This window comes from Cordyceps javanica, chromosome 1 (genome assembly GCF_051103115.1).
Source record: "Cordyceps javanica chromosome 1, complete sequence".
NCBI lineage: Eukaryota > Fungi > Ascomycota > Sordariomycetes > Hypocreales > Cordycipitaceae > Cordyceps > Cordyceps javanica.
This window is the reverse complement of record NC_139295.1, coordinates 7,172,000-7,192,532: the sequence shown is the minus strand read 5'-3', so window position 1 is coordinate 7,192,532 and position 20,533 is coordinate 7,172,000. Positions and strand designations below refer to the sequence as shown.

The following is a 20,533-nucleotide window of genomic DNA, read 5'->3' as shown; positions in this document are numbered from 1 at the left end:
GCCTGCTGGAAAGGAAGATGTCGGATTCGCAGCTCCCGTGGATGGTTGTCACCAGGCGTCACTTGCTCTCACACCTCCCGGGCGCAAATACTTGACCCACCAGGACTCCAGAATAGCTTCAGAATGCCACGGTGAGACTGGGGTGCTTACAAGTCTTGCATAATTCGCGGCTGGAGGGTCTAGATTGAGCCGTCAGCCGTGGTGCCGCTCGAGCAGCACCTCTTGCGCCGGAATGACGTGTAATGACATGTGGCTTGCAGCTTCCATCACCTATAGTTGCTTGTAGTATTGTTTATTAGTCTGACAGCCTGACGGCGATCTGCGGTCGGCTACCATTCCCCGGTCTCGACCCCACCACCCCGGCCCGCGATTCAGCTATTGAGAATGGTCCAATGGCGGCGATATATCCACCCCCCGGGGGTTCAAGCTCTCATCCTCGCACAAGAGCATTCATCCTCGCACAAGAGCATGGGCTCTTCACTAGCACAAAGGGTCAGGGTAACTTGAAAACTATTGTCCGCCGGCAGGAATGTGGAGAGATTCAGGTGGCATTGCAGTAGCCTCGTGGCCTACTGAGTAACAGTGACAGTTTAGGTTTGTGTATGAGACATGCATTGTTGAGACAAGCCGAGCACAGCAGTGTAAAAAAATCAGCTGATATGGCAGCATACATTGATTCTGCCAAGGTCATTATTCGCTGTTTTCGCTTTTTCGCATTCGAAACTTGTCTCCAAGTAAACATTGCCTCGCCACCAAGCACAGAGTGCGATTCAGTTCAACAGAATGGTCTTCTCAGCGCCCGCATGGGTGCCGTCTCCGGGACAGGACGCGCCTGACCGGGTTCCGATCGGAGATTTTGTTCTTTCAAACCATGCCTCGTCCAAAAAGGATGCGCCTTTTGTAGATGCCATTTCTGGCAATGTTTACACGATGGACAGGTTGCGGCAAAGGGTCGACTCCATCGCGCGAGGGCTGGCCTCTGATCTCAACTGGTCTCCGAACACCGGATCACCTTGGGAGAAGGTGGTTGCCATCTATTCCCTCAACACTGTAAGTTTCTCTGTGTGAAACGTACATGTTTTACTGTATGGTATCTGCTACTTTCCGCCGCGCGGCGATGTTGCTCTTGGGCCCAAGTGTTCCCAGGTTTCCTGTTGACAGTTGATGTACTAGATCGACTATTTTTTACTCTGCTGGGCCGTTCATCGATTGAATGGCATCTGCATGCCTCTTCACTCAACCTGCACTCCGGAGGAAATATCATCACATATGAAAACTGCCCATTGCACGACAATTTTTACTTGCTCGGGTCTAGTATCCAACTGTTTGGCAGCAGCCAAAGAGCTGAGCATACCGACAGAGAGTATATATACGCTAGCTTTACCCAGAGCCTACGAGGATAAATCAGACCTTCAGGATTCTACCCATCTTAAATCTCTGGAGCAATTGGTGGACCAAGGCTCGCGGCTCCCTCAGCTAGAGCCGCTTGAATGGCCAGCTGGCCAAGGCAAGTCCCAAGTGGCTTTCCTATGCTCTACCAGTGGTACCTCTGGACGCCAGGTGACTTTACTGACCCCATGTGAGCGATAATCTACATGTACTAACATGATTCGCAAAGAAACTTGCAATGCTCACACACCATGGCATCATCACCAACCTCCTTCAAATGTCGGCGTTTGAGGATTTCGCAAATGACCCGAATGGCCAGACAGTGGCAGCCGCTATACCTTTCAGCCACAGCTACGGAATTCTTATTGGCCATGTCGGTATTTTGCGTGCAGAGTCACACATTGTATTTCCTCGCTTTGACATGCAGCTCATGCTCGGCTCCGTCGCGAGCTACCACGTCAATAGGCTGTACTTGGTAAGCCAGTGCTACGTTCCCTGTCCGCCCTGTCACCACGCTCACCGCCATGTTATCGCTCTCTAGGTACCTCCCATTCTGGCTGTTCTAGCTGCAAACTCGTTTTTGATGGAGCCATTTGATCTTTCATCTGTCTCCTCCGTAGTTACGGGCGCAGCAGCGCTCGATCGTGCAGTAGCTAGCCGGCTAAAATCGCTCCAACCTCGGTGGGAGTTTCTGCATGCTTGGGGTACGTTCGCTCGCTTTCTCCCCAAATCTTTTTGCTTTTTGCGGTTAAAGATACAGCAAAAGTTGACTAAGACACTCCTCAAGGTCTAACCGAAACCTCCATCGTTGTAACATTTACCAGCAAGCACGATGTCTGGTACGGATCAAGCGGATCTCTCCTACCAGGTTGTCAGTTGCGACTAGTAACTCCTGATGGAAAGGACGTGGAAAACTACAATGAAAGTGGAGAGGTATACTACAAAGCGCCAAACATGTTTGTCGGATATTTAGGAGACCGTGAGTCAACATTGGGCGCTTTCGATGACAGCGGCTGGCTGCGCACTGGTGACATGGGCGCAATTCAAGTCAGTCCGAACGGCGTGGAGCATCTGTTCATCCGGGACCGGATCAAGGATATGATCAAAGTCAAAGTAAGTGGCAAGTGGTACAAAATACTAAAGCTCGCACTAATCGTGCGTGATTATTAAAGGGCATGCAAGTTATTCCAGCCGATGTCGAGTCAGTGTTGCTCGCGCATCCCGCGGTCGCGGATGCGGCCGTCATTGGCGTTCCGGACGAGCTCGCGGGAGAGCGAGCCATGGCTTTTGTGATACGCTCGGGGTCAGTCATGTCTGATCTTTCCGAGGATGATCTGCAAGACAGTATCAATGATCACATGGAAGACAAGCTTCACGAGACTCACTGGTTAGGCGATCGACTAGAGTTTGTTTCAGAGATCCCCAAAAGCCAAAGCGGCAAGGTTCTGAAAAGGATGTTGAAAGCTCAGGCAGCAACAGTTTGAGGAGCTGAATTTTACATTTTTGTCAAGATAGGAATCAGAGGGCCTGAGCTAATGTTGAACGTGCATATGCCTAATCTTCCGATACTTTGTGCGCTGTGACGTTTTGCATTTACGTATCTCAACACAAGTTGCGGGCGCAACGCAGCAAGAATCCCGGGGCCTACAGATATCATGGGCTTGTATTCCAGGTTCCAGTCAAGTGGAAGGAATACCCAAGCCTAGCGCTGAATTTTGAGACTTGTCTCCAATACCCTTGTTTGTTTGCGTTACTTGCAATCGAGGAGGGCTTCTTCACAATCACCGTAGTACGCGGTCTTCCTCTAAACAATGACTCTCTTTCAAATCTCAAACAAGAATTCTTATAGATATTTTGTACGGACTTGATAACACTAACATAACAAGGAGCTCAATGCCTACATGGACATGCCGCTTCTAGGCCACGATGGGGCTCGGCCTACAATCTACTGCAGTCTTCGATTCGACGCATGCCTTGATTGCGAGGTCTTCTTAGCAGCGAAATTCAGCGTACTCGGTAAATAATTCATCAGCTTTCAGTCTCCCAAGATCCTCTCCTGTGCACTGCAGCTGCACCTCGAAGCCGCCGTCCTTGTCCTGCGGAAGGAAATAAGCAACGCCCTTCTCGCGCGAACCAGAGCGAATGCAGACTGGGTGACCGAGAGCAGCGCCCCAGTCTTGTCGGAGTGTGTCCATTCCGGACATGTCTGTCACAACAAGATCGGGGCCTGGAAAGCTGTTGTAGTCCCAATACAAGTCGGTGACAGCTGGCAGACCTTCAACCAGCCCAATAAAGTCACGCATCGCGTTTTCATCCATGGATCCGATCGCCTCACGAACCGCCATGGCCAGCATAGCGAGCGACTGGGGGTTGGAGGCTGAGCAGACCTCATCGAGGCACATGCGAACCCGCGCGTTTGGCTCGTTGATGTTGCCAATGAAGTCATCTGAGAAGGTGGGCTTCGCGCGCCCTCGAAAGTCAATCCGAGACGCGAAAAGTGATGAGTGGTAGGCGGGCTCCTGGTGCAGAAGCCGAGCCAGACTCAAGTGTTTCCAGACGAGGGCGGAGACAGCCTCTCCATTGGTAAATTGCACCGCGTTGCTCCCGTCAATACCGACGCTGCCCAACGTGGTTCTTAGCGCATTCAGTGCTTTTTTGCTGAAATACCAGGTGCTGAGTTCAGCCGCGACGTCCGTTACGTTTGGTCGATCCAAGAGATGAGCTGTGGCGGCAGAGAGGGGGGTCCTGACATCCGGATTGATCTGATAGCTGCTGAGATGGCCCGCATCAACGTTGCGCGGTCCGCAAGTCAGCCTCCACCGGTCTCTGGTGGGCTCTGGTGCCGCGTTAAGTGAGCCAACTGTCCCATGGCTCATCCAGTGCTGGGTGTAACGAGCCCACGACGACAGCAACGTGTTGATGCCCCTCGCATCGCTCACTGTATGATGCCAGGAGAGTCCTATTACGAGCCCTCCGTCGACCATGTTGGCCTGCGCAAGAAGGGCAGGAAGCCCTTCTGCACCGGCTTGTGCGGCGGGCTGCTGATTGAACAAGATCTCTGTCGGAACGCTCGCCAACGGAAAGTTGGCCTTGGCCAAGTCACCATATGCAAAACCGTTCTGTTGAATGCTCGAATTTCTCTCAAGAGACCTGGCTAGGTCAGCTTGGCCAATGCGCTTGAAGGGCACTCCAGATTCAGGCCCGAGACGAAGTTGTAGCTCATTTTTCTTCGAGTCCGGTGAAGGGACAACAAGAGATGCAAAGTCTGGCAGCTCTGTCAGCGCAGCAGCCAGCCCTTGTTCCAACCCTTGGAAAATGTTTTCGGCATTGACATTTTGATTCAGTTCGAAAACGAGGAGAAGGTTGGCATAGGCTCGTTGTGCTTGTTGGTCTAGCGTAGATAGCTGGATGATTTCCTCACCGAGAGGGACGCTCAACTTTACAAGCGTGTGTTCCATGATTGCTATTGATGCGATTCACAGATTTTCACAGAGGATTTGAAAGAAAGGAATGTACCAGAGCCCGGGTGCGTCGGGGAGGACGGCACGAGCAATGTACTGGAAGGCTGAGATGGACGATACTGCAGGTCCAAAGGATTTCAAAGCACTGATCATCGCGAGAGTTCCTGTGACAGGGCGGCTCGCAGGTCTAGAATTATTATGTTTATTTTTAGAAGAAAAAGACGCTTGGGAGACGGCAATCATCAGAGAGAAGGCTGGAGTACTATGTATACCCCATGGTGTGGCGCCAACCTTTCTCATCGCAGATCTTCCACCTCAAAGGCTCAAATCAGGCAGCCTGACAAGGTCCGCGGGAGTCCGTTAAATCCTGCGCTAATAAACCCGATTTGATTCCGCAGTAGCGCACTCCAGGCACTAATTTCTAACTAATTGTGTGGGTTGGCCGATGCAGGGAGAAAGCCTCCTGCTCTCACCGCGCTCTGCAGGAGGCTCCCCTTCGTACGCCGACCCGATTTAATAATCTTTAATAATTTGATAGAAAAAATTCAATATTCATTTACCACAATTGTGTAAGTCGATACCATGGTTCTTGTGTTACAGGTGCGAAATATTGACCCTCTGTTCGTAATAGTATTGTCCCCCCATTGGGCCTCCTTACTTCCATCACACCAAGTCCTTGATCACTGGTACTTTTGAGTACCAGGTGAGATGACGTGTTTTTTCTACAGCCCTTGATGTGTTGTGGACAGAGATACCGTCATCTACCGTCATTTTCTGTCATTTGTCCATCATGGCCGCATCAGCCGCAGCCGTCGTGCAGCTCACTCGCGCCAAAGGTGGCATCATGTCTCAGAAGCATGCAGCTGCAGCACGCCCATGGCGACAGGATGGCACGATGCCATGCATGCCACGCTCCGCTGCAATGCTCCATCGAGCGCTAACTCTGAGCTTGGAACTCTGGCGGAAAATGGTGCTTTCATCGGCATACTGTGTTCCGAGTTCAGCTGTGATAGCTAGGTTCACAATGGACCAGCTTGTATCGGCTGCTTATCAGCCGTATTTATGACTAATTGGCCGATTTAATTCGAGGATAAACTAGATCTATAGCTTCTTTCTCAACTTTGTTTTCATGTTTGAATTATTATACGTCAGTCCTAGCCCGCTTAGACTGCACGGTTTTGTAACATCACATTCGCCTTCATTGACACATCTATGAAGAAGACCGAAAATATGCCTACAGATCCAGAAAACTCGCCCTTATCATGGGAAGATCTCGAAAGTGGTGTCGCAGGTTCCGATGTGAACAACACACCTCCTGAACCAATCGCCATCATTGGTATGAGCTGTCGCTTGTCCGGTAGTGCGCAGGATCCCTCCAGCCTTTGGGAAATGCTCACTTCCGGTCGAACGGCATGGACACCAGGACCCGGGCAGCGCTTCAACATGAAGGCGTTTCAAAATTCATCAGCAGACACATTCGGCATGGTAAGACTTTTGAATTCGTTGTAAAGAACACAATGGAGTACATGGCTAATCTCGGGATGTGCTCCTGAACAGACCAACACTGGTGGCGGTCACTTTCTCAAGGAAGATGTAGCTGCCTTTGACGCCGCATTTTTTGGCATTCACGCCGTGGAAGCAAAGGTACGCCACACTGCCACTCACCGATTTTTCATAGAGGCATGCATCTTGGTCAAAAGCCGCTCGTCTAACGCGGAATAGGCCATGGATCCCCAACACCGCCTTCTTCTTGAGATTGCCTACGAATGCTTCGAGAATTCAGGTCTTAGCATCGACTCATTATGGGCTTCAAACACCGGCGTTTACGTGGGCCAGTGGGCCAACGATTATCACGAGATACAGACACGCGACATCGATGCCCCGCCGCTTTATCTCACGACCGGTACTGGTCCGGCTATATCCTCCAACCGCATATCTTATTTCTTTAATCTACACGGGCCCAGCTTCACTGTCGACACAGGTTGTTCCTCTGGATTCGTGGCCCTACACCAAGCTGTGCAGAGCCTCAGGAGTGGCGAGACCTCGCAATGTTTCGTCGGCGGCGTAAACCTAATGCTGGATCCCCAGCGATTTGTCTATCAGAGCAAACTGAAAATGTTCTCGAATGAAGGCCGATCCTTTGCCTTTGACTCTCGCGCCAACGGATACGGCAGAGGCGAGGGCTGCACAGCCGTGATGCTGAAACCGCTCTCGGCTGCACTGCGTGATGGTGACCATGTCCGAGCAGTGATTCGCAACTCCGTGTTGAATCAGGATGGTAGAACGGCCGGTATCACGGTTCCCAGCCCAGAAGCGCAGGAAGAAGCCATATTGAAAGCGTATGGTGACGCCATGCTGGACCTCCGCGCCGACTATGTCGAGGCGCACGGCACAGGAACCAAAGTTGGCGACCCCAAAGAGGCCGGCGCAATCGCCGCAACACTTGCGCGCGGAAACAGTCCTGGAGTTTCACTCCCAATAGGGTCTATAAAGGCAAATATTGGACATACTGAAAGTGCAGCCGGTTTAGCTGGGTTGATCAAGGCTGTACTGATGTTGGAGCACGGCATTATCCCACCGCAAGCAAATTACGAAACCCCCAATCCGGACCTTCATCTGGAAGAGAGAGGACTACGAGTATGTTTTATTTGAGAGGAACATACTGCACATTTTTACTCACGCATCTGGTTCCAGGTCCCCATTCAGCTTGAACGGCGAACGCTGCGCAGAATATCAGTCAATAGGTGCGTGGAAACTTTCAACCACTCCTATTCATTCAGTGCGGTTATAACAAGTATGCTAACCCTCTTCTTTTAATGTAGTTTCGGCTATGGTGGAACAAATGCGCATGTGGTTGTAGACGCCGCTGCCGACGCAGTGTGTGCTCTATCGAGTATTGGGCGGCATACCTCCGCTCAGCGTGTATTCTTCATCAGCGCAGCCAGTGAAAAGGCTTGCCAAAGGACCTGTGCGAACTTGGCCAGATATCTTGCTAGAAAATCAGCCTCACCAGATACCGATGCGCCAGACTTGCTGGCTCAGCTGGCATATACACTCACGAAAAAGTCTATTCACCCATACCGATTGACCCTTGTCGCCCACAACATCGATGAGCTGATACAGCAGCTCATTGCGGCAGCATATTCGCCAGTTCCTCGTCAAGACGGAAAAGGTGACTGTCGAATTGGTCTGGTTTTCAGCGGCCAGGGGTCTCAGTATGCCGAGATGGGTCGCGAGCTGTTGCCTAGCTCGGCAATCTTTTCCCAATCTATTGACCGGGCATGCCAGCATCTTCTCAAACTCGGCAGCGGTTGGAATCTGCGTGAAGAGCTCTGCAAGCCACAGGAAACGACACGCATCAACGAACCCGAGCTGTCTCAGCCACTCACAACGGCATTACAACTTGCTCTGGTTGACTTGCTATTCGATCTCAAGATATCTGTCAGTGCGGTAGTCGGGCACTCTAGTGGAGAGATCGCGGCGGCGTATGCAGCAAAGGCAATGTCTTTCGAGGACGCCATGACTGCGTCATACTACCGTGGCTCCTTGACAAGCTCGCTGGTTGTCGGCAACCCGGAGTGTGACGGTGCAATGCTTGCGGTCGGTGCCGGCGCCGACGCCGTGGGCCAACGGATCAATGAGATTGGAGATGCTCACGGACGAATGAGGATTGCCTGCTTCAACAGTCCCAGCAGCGTTACTGTCTCTGGTGACTCAAAGGCCGTCCACAAGTTGAAGGAACTCCTCGTTGCCGATGGCACGTTCAATCGGATGCTCCCAACAAATGGTGCTGCCTATCACTCTCATCAGATGGAGTCCATGAATCAGGAATATGTTTCGGCGCTGGAGAAAGAAATGTCTCTACAAGAGGAGAGGCCTGCCTCTGCGGCACGAATCTTTAGCAGTGTTACCGGAAAAGAAAACGACTTGCAGACGCCGCTTGACGGGGTGTACTGGGCTACAAATTTGCTCAGCCCGGTTCTCTTTACGCAGGCTCTCCATGAGATGTGCGAGGCAAAGTACAACGGTCAAGCACTTGACATGATTATTGAAGTCGGCCCTCATTCCCAGCTTGGGGGTGCAGTGAAGCAGACAGGCAAGGGCCTAAAGGCAAGCAGTGGCAAGATTGCCTATACGAGTGTTCTCAAGAAAGGAAAGGATGCTCGTCAAGCGCTGTTGGAATGCCTCGGTTCTCTTCATGTTCGCAAAGCCACCGTCGACCTGAATGCCAGCAATGGCTTTGCTGCCAATGACGCGCCCAAGCTCCTGATTGACCTACCACCCTATCCATTTGACCATGAGCGTCGCTTCTGGCACGAGACAAGAATCTCCAAAGATTACAGACACCGCAAGCATGCGCCTCATGAGCTCCTCGGTACGTTCACGCATGATACAAATCCTGTCGAGCCGCGATGGCGACAATTTATTAGCCTCAAGCAGACCCCTTGGCTCAAGGGCCACTTGGTTCAAGGGCAGACTGTATTTCCTGGGGCTGGTTTCTTGACAATGGCAGTGCAGGCCATGCTTCAGAACATGCACGCGACCAGTCCACTTGTGAAGGTACACAGCCTTTTGCTGCGGAATGTAAGCATCAGCAGAGCCCTCGTACTTCCCACAGACGGGCCGGACGTCGAAATCACATTGGCCCTTCGACCGGAGTCCCACACAGCAAAGAGCTCCTCCGCTGTCTGGAGCGAGTTTCGCATATTTACCGTGACACCAGACAGCGTTTGGACTGAGCACTGCAGAGGCTTGATCCATGCCGACACACAGGCCATAGATGTGGACGACGTGGCGGCGGACGTCAAAGGCACGATTGATGCTGGCGCAACGTGCAAACATGAGGTGACCCCCCAGAAGCTGTATCACATGGGCTGCGAAATTGGACTTGACTGGCAGCATCCCTTCAACAACGTTCACAGCATTCGCACTAGTCGGAATGCGTCCGTCACGGTCGCTCGGAAGACCATTCAGGACTTCGATGTCGGGGGCATGGGAGACATCCTGCACCCGACCGTGCTGGATTCTTGCTTGTTCCATGGCCTTTCAGCTGTCCTTGTCCTCGAACGTGGCGCCACATCGACGTTCGTGCCCAATTTTATCGAGCATATGCGGATTTTCAACAGGGCGCCAAATCCAAGCAGTGAGCTCGTCAGCACCTGCAAGGTCAGCTCAGATACCTCCATCTACGATGTTGTCATCCAGGAAAGAGATTGCGCCAACAGCCAAGCCGTCATTGTCGCAGCCAAAGGTGTACATACAACAACTCTCCCCGGTGATACGGGTTTGAACGAGGTGATTACCGACATCTGTCACAGCCAAGACTGGGTCACGTACGTGGACGCCTGGACACCTGGCCACTGCGATCAGGTGTGCAGGTCCGTTGTCGCTCCTGGAAGCTCAGTAGAAGATAACCGTCTGCTTGACGATCTTACTTTGCACTTTATCCAGAAAGCTGTCCAAGAGGTAGACCCGGACAGCGTACCGGACGGGCCTCGCCGTCATTTCTTCGACTGGATGAAGATTTACGCAAACACACCTCTCGACAAGCAACCTCTCCCGGACGCCACTGTCAGCCCAGGAATTTTGGCCTTTTATGAGGGCGTCAAGAGACTCGGGCCGCACTTGGCAGACATTCTCGTCGAAAAGACAGATCCTCTGGCTCTTCTTACGCCAGATAACCTGCTCGGTCAACTTTACAATACTGAGCGCTGTGTGCGATGCATAGAGCAGATGGCAGAGTACTGCCATGCTTTAGGCAAGCAGACTCCAGGGCTCAAAGTTCTCGAGGTTGGTGCGGGCACAGCTTCGGCGACATTGCCAATCATACAGGCTCTGAACGGCCGGGGTAGCACCAATGCTCGAAGCTACACCTTCACGGATCTTTCCCCCGCCTTCTTTGAGCCGGCAAAGGAACGACTCGGTAGCTTCGCGGATGCAGTCAAGTTTGAGATTCTGGATATAGAGCGCTGCCCACTGGAGCAAGGCTTCGAAGAAGCTAGCTATGATCTCATCATCGCGAGCAACGTTATCCATGCGACCCATCGCATCGACTCGGTCTTGACAAATATCAAAAAATTGCTAAAGTCGGGGGGCAAGTTCATGCTCATGGAGCTTACTGTTCCGACCCCTCATTACAATTTACTCTTCGGTGTCTTCAAGGGCTGGTGGTCAGGATACGAGGAAGGTCGTCAGCTGTCTCCTCTCATACCACCGTCAGAATGGATAACGCGGTTAACGCGCGCTAACTTCTCGCCTGCTGAGTTGTGGTTTCAGGATTATCCAGAGGAGGATGGCGGTACCATAAGTGTCCTGATAGCCAGTGCGCCGTGGGACGCCGCCCAGGTTGAGCTACCTGCCATCGACGTTGTCACGACCGAGTACAGTGCACTTCAACCTGGTGACGAGGCAGATTTGAAGACTCTCGCTACGAGTGAAGATTTCTCCAGCACACAAATCTCAGTCCGCTGTCTCTTAGATATCTCATCGAAGGACAACACTGTTATCATGCTGCCAGAAATTGCCAGCTATTTGTGCAGGAATCTTGATGGTTCTGCATGGGAGAGGTTCAAACACTCAATTCTCAACGCGCACGCTGTGTTACTCGTGAGCTGCAGCAGCTCCTTTGACTCTGATTTTGTCAGTGGGGGGATCTGGCTTGGTTTTGCACGTTGTCTGCGACTAGAACTGCCCAGTTTACGCATCATCACGTTGGACCTCAATGTTGAGCGCGCTCGTATGATGGAAAGGCTGTCAGCTGTGCTGCCCGCATTGACGCGCTCTATAAAGTTAGGCCTTGGCCTGGGGAGCCGCGACGAACTTGACAATGAGTTTCGCGAGATCGATGGGCAGCTTTATGTCTCCCGTCTCATGTCCAATGAGAAGATGAGTGATTACATACACCGCAGCAGACATCGAGCACAGCCCGAGCTCTTCCCATTCTTAGATAAGCAGCGTCCGATGACCGCTGAACTTCGCGTACCGGGTCTCCTAGAAAGCATTCGATGGAAGGACGATTCGAAGGCGACCAAGCTTGGTCCTGACGAGGTGAAGCTGGAGCTGCGTGCCGCAAGTATCAACTTCAAGGATGTTCTCATCGCTGCTGGGCAACTGGAAGGCATCAATGAGATGCGCAATGATTGCAGCGGAGTCGTCGTCGAGGTTGGTGCCAATATGTGCGACCGTTTCAGGGTCGGCGATCGTGTTTGCGCACTTTACTCACGATCTTATACCAACTACCCAGTAGTCCATGGCGACTGCTGTCAGATTGTGCCGGATAACATGAGCTTCGAGGAGGCCGCCGCTCTGCCTGTCGTGTGGACTACTGTTTACTACTCTCTTGTGGATGCGGGCCGCTTGGAAAGTGGTGATAAGATTCTCATTCACTCGGCAGCCGGCGCTGTAGGCCAAGCGGCTATTATGCTTGCCAAGCACATAGGGGCAGAGATCTTCGCCACCGTTGGCAACAGTGCTAAACGAGAGTTGCTTCGTGAGAGGTACGGCATTGCCGACGACCACATCTTCTCTAGTCGAACACCTGCGTTCCATGACAAGATCAAATGGTTGACCGGCGGTTATGGAGTCGATGTTGTTCTCAACTCGCTCGCAGGCGATCAATTCCGACATTCGTGCAACCTGGTCGCTCCATTTGGTCGGTTTGTTGAAATTGGCCGCAAAGATCTTATGGACGATGCACGCATGTCCATGGGCTTTCTGCTCAAGAACATAACCTTTGCGTATGTCGATCTCAGTTTGATCATGGACGTAAAGAGGCCCCTCGCAAGACGTCTGCTACGAGACGTTGTAAATCTTGCAGCCTCCGGCTCCATACATGCAGTCTCACTCACGACGCTGCCCATCACAGAGATCGAGACGGCTTTCCGCATGATTCAAGCAGGAAAGCATACTGGCAAGATTGTTCTTCGAGTGGCCGAGGACCAGAAAGTCAAGGTAAGGAACCTCTTCGAAACATCCAAATGGGGGGGGAAACATCATGTTATGGGAGAGACGCTAACCGATTACTCACAGGCCGATCCACCAGCCCCTGCTCAAGTACGTATGAAGCCGGACGCAACATATCTATTGGTTGGAGGCCTTGGAGGCCTAGGACGCGCAGTAGTCGCGTGGATGGGGGGTCGAGGTGCAAAGAATATCCTGTGCATCTCCCGATCAGGCTGTCCGGATAAGCAAGGCCAGTCGTTGATACGGAACATGGAAGCTCTGGGCATTCGAGTTGTTGCAATGCAGTGTGACGTTACAGTTGAGAGTGAGGTGGCATCTCTATCCAGAGTAGTCACAGATTGTGGCCTACCACCCATCAGAGGTGTAATCCAATCAGCCATGGTACTCCAGGTAAGAACGGCATGCTGACTGTATACGGTTTGAGACCATGTCAACCATTCTCTGCATATTCACAACGCAACAAACTCAATATACTGACTTGATAAATCCTAGGACTCTGTATTTGAGGAGATGACGGCGGATGAGTGGCGCAGAGCCATGGCTCCCAAATTTGCGGGCTCTTTGAATCTGCATCGGTGCTTCGGCAATGAGGTGGACTTCTTCATCTTCATGTCGTCCGCTGTTGCGCTGCGCGGTAACGTGGGCCAATCCAACTACGCCGCTGGCTGCAGCTTTCAGGACGCTTTGGCACGGTACCGCGCAGCAGCCGGTATGCCTGCCTTTTCTATCAATGTCGGCCCCGTTCGCGAGGTTGGCTTTGTGAGTGAGAACCCCCAGGTAGCGGCGGCGTTGCGGAAACAGGGTCTGGGCTCCATCAGTATGTCTGACTTGCTGGCGATGCTGAACTACGCCGTGATGCATCCCCGCAGCGGCCATCCCGAGGACAGTGTCTGCGCCATCGGCATGCTTCCCCGGGACACAGATGAGAGCTTGACAGATCGACGGTTTGCCCACCTCCTCCGCCACGATGTGTTGAGCCAAACGGCCGAAACCAGTATGCAGTCTGTGGACATTCCTCGGCTGCTAGACGGCTCGGCACCTGTTGAACAGCTGCTGGAAAATATCTGCCAGCTTGTTTTGCTGCAGCTCAGCAAGCTGATTGCCAGCCCCGTAGAGACTCTCAGCTCTGCGCAGAGTCTAGACAGCTACGGAGTAGATTCGTTGGTGGCTGTGGAGCTGCGAAACTGGGTGGGAGCTTACTTGCAGGCCAACGTTCCGCTTATGGTGCTGAGGGGGACAAGCAGCATTCATGAGCTGGCGAAGATCATTGCAAAAGAATCGCGTTTTGTAACTGCCAGTAATTGAGCAGTATACTTCTTTCATGTCGCATGATTTTTGGCGTTGAGAGAGTATGACATATTGTTTTTAGAATGAGTAGCGCGCCACGATCGTATGATGAAGGCTGTTCAGGAAGATGATATTAGACGTTTGAAAGCAAATAAAGGCAATGCAATTGTACATTTCATTTCTTTTGAAAAAAAGATGAAGAAAGTCGGGTCGTCGAATGTTTGAACGTTTTGGCACTTTTGAAAACTCATGCAAGGCTATGTATGTGCTGATGGGTAGGAATGCTGGCGGCGGGGGCTGCCCAGAGATGCGCCACTAATGCAGGATGCATTGGAAAGATGCGGAAAGCGTGACCATAATGATCTTGATAATGGAGAATAATTGACTCTTTGATCTTGGCCATGTGATGACACTGCACATCAAGGGGGGCAAGTATAACTGATGAGGCGGTGCAGGTGAAGTTTGCTGCCTGGATATTCAGGCAGAAGCTGATCGCCTTTATGCAGCTGCATAAATTGCACAAATTTGTTGAAACATTGTACACACTGCACCACTGTGGGCTGTTGACAATTTTCTGAACTGGGAACGAAACGAAGAAGGAAACATAAAAGCTGTTGTTTCGCTTTTCGTGTGCGTATGAATCCAATTCAAATATCTACTTGTTCGAGCATTGGCCAGGAAAATGAACCTACCTACCCAGAAGGTACTACTTACTTACCAACCTACTGCCTAAGTACCTACCTAGTACGCGGTGCACAGCAAACATGTACCAGGCAACTTACAGGCAAAGAAGGAAATTTGCACGGCGGTCCCGCCTTTTGCCCCGCCACCAGCCACTGTCAAGCCACGAACCATCAGTGCTCAGGCCCCGTTGTACCCTGTACGCTTGCAGCCCGCTGGAAATCCCTACCAAATACTTCTCTCTAGCCCGCTACGGCCTGTGGCTTGTACTAACTGGTAGACTCTGCTGCTCCCTGCCTGCTCCCTGCCTGCTCCCTTTCAGATCGATGAAATAAAATACGTCCCGCCCAGCGCACACACCAATTTGCCTCTTTACACTTCACCCAAACAATCAACAGTCTCGCAAACAGAACAGCCTCGCAGCTCTTCTCTCGCTTTCGCAGCCTAAATTTCGCATCAACAGCAAGCCACCTTTTCTTCCCGAATACTTCAGCTCTCTAGCGAGGCCGCTTTCGAAAGCCGTCGGTCGCTTACCCCCTCCCCCACCGCAAAACCCATTTCCCAAGGTTACCCAGGTACCTCCGAGTTTATGTCCATCGAAAATCTTAAGTCCTACGGTACGTTGCGAGCATCAAGATTGCCACGAGGAGTTCTTCCTCATCCTCTTTGCCTCTCTTCTTGTCATCTTGAGCCTTTTTTTCCCACCGATACCGCCTGTGTGACGCCGAGGACACAACCCCGCGTCTGGCCACCAGCCAACCCACTTGGCCGCCTCGTTGATTTTGCAGCCTCCCTCATAACGCTTTTGCTGACCAACACATCCTCTCAGACCCCTTCGCCGAAGCCGACGAGGACACCGGAGAAGTCAAACAGACTCAGAATTACATCCATATACGCATCCAGCGTACGTTTTTAATCCCGCTCGTCGCCCCGCCCCGCGCAGCATCAACAGAACCACGGTCGCGTGTGCCTGTTGGTGCGTGCGGGCGCCGGAGTGGCTGAGCGCTCGCCACACCAATGACTGTTTTGCTAAAACGATGACGCAGAGCGTAATGGTCGCAAGACTTTGACCACGGTCCAAGGTCTCCCGAAGAAATTCGACCAGAAGAAAATTCTCAAGGTCATCAAGAAGAAGTTTGGTACGTCTCACTACGTTGCACAGACTTCAAAAATCTCCGCTCCTCGGCTTGACAGAAAACTGTTTTGTGCTGTCAGGTGTCGTACATGACCGTCTTCGAGAAATTTTGGCTAATATAATGTGACAATAGCTTGCAATGGCACCATCGTCGCAGACTCCGAGATGGGAGAGGTGATTCAGCTTCAGGGTGATCAGCGCAAAGATGTTCAGGAATTTCTTATCGACAAGAAGGAGGGCCTCGAGCTAGACCCCAAGACTATCAAAGTCCACGGTTTCTAAGCTGGCCCACGGCGCCGTCGCCCTGCCGGCAACATGCAGCTGCGGACACCAGTCTCTGCAGCGATTCGCATGCGGGCCGCACCACAAGGGCGCCTTTGGGGATGAGCCTTCCCCCCCGGCTGCAAAGCATAGCTTCTCGGTCATGACAAGCACTGCATGCGCTTCTTCGCGGCAGCCTGGCTGGGGCCTGGGAAAATTGACTTCCCACTAGCAACTCTTAGGGACGACGGACCAATCCACCGGTGCGCGAGAAGTATGAGGAGATGCAGTCGTGATTTTTATCCAACAAACTCGGGGAATCCCAACGCATGGTATTGGCCGGCGCACTTCGTCGCAGCGAGGCAAACAAACTTTTCTGTTGCGCTTTATTCTTTATCAATATGGTTAGAGCTGGAGCAGAAGACACAGCATGCTTGAGCTTAGCATTCGACGCGACGACCCGATATGCTACGGGTCAATCTGTTTCTTTTGGGCTTGTCAGTCGCTCGTTTTACTTGTAGTTACGGCAAGCCCGGCCGTAGTCTAGGGCAATACAGATATGATACCCCCATGTGTGTGCCGGACACGTGATGTAACGTGACATGATAGCCCGAGAGATACATTAATGGCAAGCAATTTTACGTAGGACCGTATATGAGAAAACGATGTCGAGCGAAATCGATCATGTACCGTATACTTGGAGCATTTCAAGGAAAACATGAAGCTGAGACGAGAATTGACGCACCAGCGTCAGGTGACGATGCTTAGTAGGCCTCTTCCATGCGGCAATACCCTAGAGCTGCCTTGTACTCGGAGGAAACGGCCATGCACATCTGAGTCTAGATGACAATCGTAAGGAAGATAACCATATGCGCAGAGTTTGAAGTTCGGAGGGAATAAATAGAGATAACTTTCTATGTGGGGAATAAGAGAAAAAACAGAAACATGAAGAAGTTGGTGATGATGGGAGAAAAAGGGCTGCGCTAGTTGAGTTGGCATAACCAAATAAACGAAATTTCCTTTGTTTGATGTGATTTCTTATAATTCTGCCCTTTCGCGTTCAATGGTCCCTTTAATCTGGGCAACGTGGCGCTGCACGTCGTTCCAGAGGCGTCGGCCACGGAGGACGACAGGCATGGTGGGGTAATCGGGCTGAAAGGCCAGCATGTGTGCGAGCAGGGCAATCATGGTGAGATAGCTGGCGATGGAGAAGACATTGACCGATGTGGACGTCTCCTTGCGTATGTTTATGCGCTGGTGGCTGATGTGGTAGCATACGGTGAGTGTCTACGAGCGGCTGTTAGCTTTTGTCCTTGGCCATGATCATGTAGACGCGCTTTCGGGTCCCGAAACATTGCTTGCTACGGGCGATAGGGGTGAGTGCGGGGGAGACATACCGTTGCGATCCCGATCCAGCCAGGAAGCAGCAGACGCGGGTCCTGGAACCCGCCGGAGAGGGAGAGGGTGGTGAGGGTGAGGTAGGCGTTGATGACGTCGATGGTGAGGAGTCGAACAATCGTGGCTTGCGGGGTATAATTGATGAGCCTGCGAGGGGTCTTAGCAACTGTTTCAATTGTGGACAGGGAGTACAAAAGGAGTCTTGTACCATCTAGACATTAAGCAATCGGTAAAGAAAAAGGATAGATAGCCGCACGCAAAACACTATTCACAGTTAGTGAGCCTAATTCTTGTCTGACATCTTGAGGAAGCTTGCTCCGTCCGAACTCTATATTCATCCTATACGCCTACTCGGGAGAGGCTGTACATACCCATATCGTGGCCAGGGCGGTCTCAGTCAAGGCGTACGGCTCTGACCAGCCATCGCCGCGGTAGAGCGAGGCCAGGGTGTCGTGCTCGGGCCCGGGGAGGACGCGCAACAGCAGATGAAGCGCCGAGGGCAACCCCCACCAGGCAGCAGGTAGGCAGGAGAGCAGGCGGAGGGCAAAGAGCCAGGGGTGCCACTTTGGGGGCACGTTGAGGACGACGGCGACGCGCGGCTGGAGCATCGAGGGGTGGACGGAGGGCGTTTCGGCGGCAGCAGCACCGAGAGTGCGATCGCGGGCATGTGAGGTGGTCGTGCTGCTCCGACTGCTACCCTTTTTGCCGGGGGCGGTTGCTGCGGTAGTGTAGAGACGAGATCGGGGTTCGGTCGCCGTCGTCGTCGGCGGCGGCGACGTGGGCCCGCTCACGGCGGCTGCGGCTGCGGTCCGCGTGCCGCTGCGGGCCCCTCCCACGGTGAAGCCGCTACCGTCATCGCGGGGCTCAATCGTCGCTGTGATGGTGGTCGAGGCGATGGTCGTGGGGACGGCGGCAATGGTGCTGGTGGGCGTGAGCGGTGGTGACGATGCGGCCAGCGAAGGCGACGACGGGCTGGGCGAGGCTCGGCGGTGCGGCCCGCCAGCGACCATGGTCGCAGGACGGAGAGAGAGGGGGAAAAGAGACAAGGGAGCCACAGAAAACGACCGATAATTGCAGCTCTTCGTGTTTGGTGTTTCGGGAGCACGAGCAGCAGCTAGTTGCGGTGTGCGCGAGGCGAATGGGGGTGGTGGAAGACAAGGTTGAATTTGTTTGGTGGCTTTTTTTTTCTGGTTGGTCGCTATCTCGGCAGCATTGAGGGAATTGGGCGGCCGGTGCTGGTCAAAGGAGGTGGTGAGTCCTGGTCGCGTCAGGGTTGTAATTATGCGTGTGGTTGCGTGTCACTGTTGTTGTACTGGTGCGTCAAAATATGGCGTTATCAGGCACCTTGGGGGAGAAGGGAGATATTGGAACAACGTCAGATTTGGCGGATTGATGAAGCTGGATGAAGCTCCCTCTTCAACTTGATGCAGCGCTAAAACTAACTAGCTGGTGGTCGTAAGTAGTGGTGGTGATGTTGGTGGTTCGAGCTAGTTGGATCAAGGCTGGGCTGATCGTGCTGCACTTGACTTGGGGAATTTGGGTAACCTTGGTAGCTACACCTACCTAGGTACCTACCTACTTAGCAAGTAAGCTACCTACTTAGGCAGGTACCCAGGGACCTTAGGTACGTAAATAGTACCTTTTCTAGGTGGGTTAGTACCTACCTAGGTACCTTATGTACCTTGTGCGGGAGACGCCAACGGCTGCCAAACAGTGCTTGACTTAGTACAGATCACAGAGCACTGGTACGTACCTAGGTAGTATGTAGGTAGTTTGAGGAGGCAGTTTTACAGGAATCAGAGTGGCTTTCCAATTAAATCCTTCTGTTCGGTTTTCCTTTTTCCCGATTTCATGTTTATTTGATTCTGCAGCCGTGCGCCGTGCGCCGTGCGTCGTGCGTCGTCGTGCGTCGTCGTGCGTCGTGCATATGTGTGGTGTCAGTGGTGGTGGCGGTGACGGTGGCGGTGGTGTGCTGTGGTGTGGCAGTACGAGTTCCGCAAGCCTGGGTCGTGGGCTCGAGGTGAAGTCGGTACTGTGCAAAGCGAGACGTGCTTGGTACCGGGGGGCCCAAACTGGGGTTCCGGGGTAATTAATAATTAATACCTTCGGCTTCGGTATTATATTCATTTCATTGGCTTATTAAGAATCAACTCAATTTATTACTCTGCCTCATCGTTCAGATCGCACCGCTGCTAGAGCAGCTTGTTGCGTCGCGTTTTTGTCTAAGCCATTATCAACTCACCAATTTGCTCTTTGAAGCTTGTGTTGCCACGTACTATCAGATCCTAACTGCTCCTCTTGTTGTCACATTCTTTATTTAACTTTTAACTCTTCTCAATCATTCTCATTCTAGTTGAATTTGCATGTAGAAATGTAATCCCCCCCGCGGATCAGCCACCGGCCGTTTGTCTCCTCTGACCGCTCCAAGAACCAGGAAACCTCAACCAACGCCTTCTTGATTTGGCCTCAAAATATCCCTGTAATTGACATGCTCCGGATATTCGGAATTATGCTTGGCTTTGTTCCATTTTATTTTATTTTTCCACTCAGCAATCGTTTCTAGTCGTCCGATTAGTCAGATCCGGCTCTGTCTCTCTATCGCTGCTCGTCTGCCATTGTGCGCCCGTTTGCTCCCCCCCTCGGCCGCCATCCTTTGCCAGCTGGCAGGGCTTTGGGCTGTGACTGTGATGGAACCATGACCTGATTCCAAGACCGGAAGGCCTTCTTGAATTTTGAATTCGGAATTCGACTAGATTACCCAAATCTCGTCAATCTGTCAATACCCAGCCTCGGTATTTGACCGCATTTATTCGCCGACGAGGAAAGCATCCTGTTCAAGGGGCTGCCAGCTTGGCCGACAGTCTATCCGTTGACGGTCGAGGGACAGAGAGAGTGTACTTTACTGCGCCCGCCAACACGTTACACAGGAAACGCATCTCTCCGCCACATGTCTTGCCTA

General features: G+C 52.3%; 5 protein-coding genes across 5 annotated transcripts; 3 read left to right on the top strand and 2 right to left on the bottom strand.

Moving 5' to 3' along the window:
• Positions 1–783: 783 nt before the first annotated feature.
• V2A60_002184 (uncharacterized protein) lies at positions 784–2,873 on the top strand (the record flags this gene model as incomplete). Its single annotated transcript, XM_083253535.1, has 4 exons — positions 784–1,050; positions 1,619–1,864; positions 2,293–2,502; positions 2,562–2,873. 4 exons carry the CDS (start codon positions 784–786, stop codon positions 2,871–2,873), a joined length of 1,035 nt encoding a protein of 344 aa, XP_083109661.1.
• A 507-nt stretch (positions 2,874–3,380) lies between these two features.
• On the bottom strand, positions 3,381–4,847 carry V2A60_002183 (uncharacterized protein; the record flags this gene model as incomplete). Its single annotated transcript, XM_083253534.1, has 1 exon — positions 3,381–4,847. The coding sequence occupies one exon, from the start codon at positions 4,845–4,847 to the stop codon at positions 3,381–3,383; it is 1,467 nt and encodes a 488-aa protein (XP_083109660.1).
• Positions 4,848–6,080: 1,233 nt separating this feature from the next.
• Positions 6,081–14,117, top strand: V2A60_002182 (uncharacterized protein; the record flags this gene model as incomplete). Its single annotated transcript, XM_083253533.1, has 7 exons — positions 6,081–6,335; positions 6,408–6,494; positions 6,573–7,487; positions 7,545–7,594; positions 7,673–12,800; positions 12,879–12,902; positions 13,305–14,117. The coding sequence occupies 7 exons, from the start codon at positions 6,081–6,083 to the stop codon at positions 14,115–14,117; spliced, it is 7,272 nt and encodes a 2,423-aa protein (XP_083109659.1).
• A 1,252-nt stretch (positions 14,118–15,369) lies between these two features.
• V2A60_002181 (translation initiation factor eIF1) lies at positions 15,370–16,197 on the top strand (the record flags this gene model as incomplete). Its single annotated transcript, XM_083253532.1, has 4 exons — positions 15,370–15,397; positions 15,610–15,756; positions 15,827–15,919; positions 16,049–16,197. The coding sequence occupies 4 exons, from the start codon at positions 15,370–15,372 to the stop codon at positions 16,195–16,197; spliced, it is 417 nt and encodes a 138-aa protein (XP_083109658.1).
• Positions 16,198–17,214: 1,017 nt separating this feature from the next.
• On the bottom strand, positions 17,215–18,584 carry V2A60_002180 (N-glycosylation protein-domain-containing protein; the record flags this gene model as incomplete). Its single annotated transcript, XM_083253531.1, has 4 exons — positions 17,215–17,463; positions 17,574–17,721; positions 17,783–17,838; positions 17,946–18,584. 4 exons carry the CDS (start codon positions 18,582–18,584, stop codon positions 17,215–17,217), a joined length of 1,092 nt encoding a protein of 363 aa, XP_083109657.1.
• Between the last annotated feature and the right edge of the window lie 1,949 nt (positions 18,585–20,533).